Here is a 4,455-nt window from a genome sequence, read left to right as displayed (position 1 = left end):
GAGACTTACAGACAACGACGGTGAAATCCGCCATACCGAACGTTTAAAACACGCCCGCACCCAACATGGTTTCCCCACTAAAGAAAGCAGTTTCAACCAATCTATATTCCGTATTCGGGTGTTTCTGTACATTCATTAATCAGTTTTGTACCTTTTAAAATCGTTTGTGTTCGATGAAACTTCCACTTTCAACCAATCAAAATTATGGGTCTAAACTAAGTTCGCATTCAAATATTAAAAAATATGTACCGTGCGAATACCGAATCGATTCAATGATCGAAGGCAAGCTCTGGACCAGTCGCTTGCCGAGGTTGTCCGACGACAGGTTCTCACGATCCTGATCGCTTCCCACAAATCTGATTCTCCATTGAAGACTCTCAAAGTTCACCGCAACGAGTACCGTAATTTTCTAGGGACGCGTGTCGATTCACACTACATCTATTACGCGTTTGCCATTAAGTTATTTGCTCAGTTCTGCACTTCAGTACACTTCTACGATTTTCTAGCTCTCTATCTACCTATCTAGCTCACATTGAGCTTGGCGGAGATCTCCAAGTGACCGCCTTCGCTAGCACGAGGCACCCAAAGCTTGACCGATCCACCGCCGGTACCGGGGAGACCGAGGAATCCAGGCCGCCACCGATCAAGGTACAGCGTCTTTCCTCCCAGCTCCATCACGGTTGATGTCCACGTCACTATTTTGCCAGCCGGGACGTCCTTCTCGTCGAGCTTGTCGCCGCCCGAGATGATATTGACCGTCACGTCCTTGGTATCGGTACTAATAAAAGTGATCTTGACGACCCCATCGCCCTTGCGTTTCCAAGACGAACCACTGTTGGCGAAAGCTTTGCCAACTGTACGGAGACCGAGAGTGTTGGGGTCTGTACCGTCGTCTATCTCGCCTACGAGCTGCGTAGGTCCACAGATCGTCTGAATGTACTCGGACAACAGACCGGAGATACGCGTAAGATCGATGTAGAAGAGTGTGGCGATCGTCATCAGCACTTTGTCGGCCACAACTCGCGTGTACTGCTTAGCAGTGAGAGATGTGCCGTTGTCACTCTTGCCTTTATTGATCAAGTCGTCCACGATCACGCCGTACGTCTTCCGAAGTAAGTCACGCGTCTTGTACGCCATGGCCTCGTCCGACTCCACGATCATTTGGTCCATACAGTTGTTCGTAACTGTCGGGATGTCGTGCAACATGAGGTCTGATCTGTACACCTGTACGCGGAGAGTGTCCTGAGATATCCCCGGGTTCTCCTCCTTCATCTCGGCGATCGTTCTCCACGTGCGATCTGTGAGTCGCTGCAGCTCGTAGCCACACGTCGAGTTGGACTCCATCCCTTTTTTCAAGGACGAGATCTCCGTGTCGTTAAGGTCGTTCACAGCGTACGTAAAATTGGACCGAGTTAGGAAAGCTTTAAACTTGCCCCAACTTTTGAGAATATTGTCCTGACGAGCCAGAACCTCGCCTAGCATCACTTGGATTGTACCCATGGCCACACTGGCAGGATCCAGGACTTGCCAGTTGTAGGTTCTGCCCATACACATGACGATACTAACCGGTAGATCGATGGTAACGTAACTTGTCTGGTATAACGCCAAGAGGAGTTTATCCTGCGGTATCTGAGGATCCGACACTTTAATTGCGCGAATGTAGTTGACGATAGCGCGCATCGTACCGAACATGGCCCGTGCGCACTTAATACCGACGCGAACGTTCCGTGAGAGCTTGGCGAATGCTCCAAACACGCCCAAAATCTGGACAGAGAAGAAGGCGTTGGCCACACTCACAAACTTGGCGTAGATTTCCGATTTGCAGTCGTCATTCTGACGGATACATTCGAAGCCGCACTCTACCGGGTAGGCCATAGGACACTGCGCCCAGCACATGTTCGTGCTGTAGTCGAAGCCGTACGGACACGTATCCATGACGAAGCTTTTTCGCCAGCAAGCCTTGTCAAAAGCAGGGTCCGAAGGCTTGCCGATACTGGGGCCAACCCAGTTACGGTAGGTCGACACGATCTTGTCAGTAGTATTAGCAGTCGACCCGATCTTGATGTTACATGTATCAGGCACAGCCACTGTGGCCAGCGCATTCGAGGGGGCATAATCTTCGTCCGATTCGTCGTCCGACTCATCGTTCGAGTCGCGGGTATCACTTGTCGATGCGCCCGTAGACACCGAGTATGAGTTATCCGAGTCACCCACGCCATCCATTTCGTCGTCGTCGGAATCGACCTCATCTGACGAAGATGAGAGCGATGCCGTCGCTGGTCTTAATGTTCCCGGAGAGTATGTGTGCCCGATCACAATTAACGGCTTCGCTTTAGTTACTGGGGCGTTGGAGGCCACGGCGGCAGTAACGAAGACCAGCAGCTTGAGCCACCTCCTCATGGCGATAAATAGATGCAGGAGCGGCTTGTCGAGAACTCCGCAGAAACGAGAATGACACGGCATGCTCGACTGGCACAGCGGATCCTGGTGATTGGGCAGAGACTACCTGCACAGTCTCAAATTCAGACTGTGCAGCCGATGCACAGTCTCGGCTATATTATGTTCTCTTCGCGCAGATTGCTGATCCATGTGGTCGGAAAGGCTAGCACGTTAGCGACCAAAACAAGTGCATCTTCGGGTACAAGAACGTACGAAAAAACCAGAGTGATTGTCGGTGAGTGTGGCGGCAACTCGACTTTTCAAACTTATCTAAGCACCACTCAAGCGGCTTCACCGCGGTGTTCGCCTCGCCGCAATGTCACTCCCTGCTCCGTAAAGCCTTTCATATGTATGCACACTGGTCGATATCATTCTTTTTACAAAGAATCATTGACAAAAAATAACTACAAAAAAGCTTACATTGACGATAATATAAGACTTAAGTATCTGTACCGGAAGAATTCCATCACTTGTCTGATACCGCTTTCACTGTCCAGTCCAGTGACATGCACTCCATAAAGCTGGAGCTCAACGAAAAGAAGGACAAATACGTAGGTTTTATTGTAGAACTTAAACTCCTCAGGGACTGGCATGAAAGCAGACATATTTCTCTGCATTTTAGCGTTTCTTGTCCGCACTAGAGTGTTTGTTCGAATGGTGTAAATCTGATCACAGTAAGTATTTAGTACGATTTCAGAAACTGTTTCACAGTCTCAGACTGTTTCACAGTCTGAGCAGCACAAACCTGGAATGTTTTCCTGCTGTATGCCTTCAGATACGACTCCAACGCATCCCAGCTGTCGAAAGCCGTCACATCCAGATCCGGTACGTCCACTAATTCGTCTTGAGGAGCGATGTCACCTCCGTCGCATCCTTCTGTTTCCGAATCGGACGAATTTTGGCTGCTAGCATCAGAGTCTGATGCGAATGAATAATGAGATCCCTTCTCGTGCTCGGATTCTACTGACGAATCCTGAACGTTCAATGATTCTTCATTTCTGCGTCTAGAAGAGTTGTGGCGACGCGAGGATAATCGATGAGGCAATTGCTTTCTTCGCTTGGTTACCGCTCGATCTCGGGCGGTAAGATGCCTTCTTAATCTCTTCTTCTTCTTCCGTGAGTTTGAATGAACTGCAATGTCGCGGGATTCGCCTTCGCTGTAAGATCTTGACGCAACGCTTGCTAGGCCTTCGTCACTCCCTTCGCTGTAACGGGGCTGGTGGCGTGGCATGGCGGGCGTCTATACAGCAGACGTCGGACCCGTGCTGCTTTTTGGAACGCTGGGATTCTTTTGACTGGGGAGGGGGAGACTTTTGACAGCCATTAAACTTTAGGAACGATGGTCTGCATCCGGGTGAACATCCGGAGATCAAAATGCACATCCGAAGATCAAAATGCACATCCGAAGACAACCAAAAGATTTGTCCCCACCGAAATGGCCCTTTTAAATACTGTGCAGGGAGACACTCTCCTGGTGATTGAGCCCGTCTGTCACTACACGTCCTGGCCGTGCCACCAGTGTGGCATGAAAATTGAGAGCTCGCACCTGCTTTTTTTTTTTGCTAAAACGTGACCCTCACAGAGGCACTTTCAGAAACGTATTCAATTGGAGTAAAATAGGCATCATGGACATCCGAATGGGTACCCAAAACATGAAGCATTGAAACTTCCCGTTTCAGTTTTAAAGTGCCCTATCGTCTCGCTAAGCATTTCCATTGAAGGTGCCTAGCGAGACGAAAGCGAACTTCTGTGACGTTGGCGACGGTTCAAGTGAAGCTACCAGTGTTCAATATGATGCAAATAGGCGCTCCTGTCGCACAATTTGGCAGAAAAATACCATAATGCGACTCTTCAGCCCAATAAGGACGTTTCCCAAAGACAATGGGCAAACTGATGGTCATAGCGTTGGACCTTCACACGAGCTTGCAAGTGGTTCAATCACAGGCGAGCTGTTAAATCCACAGTAAATAGCGTTTATAGCCTACATACACTGTCTCGCCGGTGAGGGCGTATTTG

At 49.4% G+C, this 4,455-nt stretch overlaps 1 protein-coding gene across 1 annotated transcript; it reads right to left on the bottom strand.

The window, feature by feature from the left end:
- Positions 1–522: 522 nt before the first annotated feature.
- PITG_16829 (uncharacterized protein) lies at positions 523–1,896 on the bottom strand (the record flags this gene model as incomplete). Its single annotated transcript, XM_002897226.1, has 1 exon — positions 523–1,896. The coding sequence occupies one exon, from the start codon at positions 1,894–1,896 to the stop codon at positions 523–525; it is 1,374 nt and encodes a 457-aa protein (XP_002897272.1).
- Between the last annotated feature and the right edge of the window lie 2,559 nt (positions 1,897–4,455).

This window comes from Phytophthora infestans, genomic scaffold (genome assembly GCF_000142945.1).
Source record: "Phytophthora infestans T30-4 supercont1.46 genomic scaffold, whole genome shotgun sequence".
NCBI lineage: Eukaryota > Oomycota > Peronosporomycetes > Peronosporales > Peronosporaceae > Phytophthora > Phytophthora infestans.
Note: the sequence above shows the minus strand (reverse complement) of the source record. Positions and strands in the feature narration are given on the sequence as shown.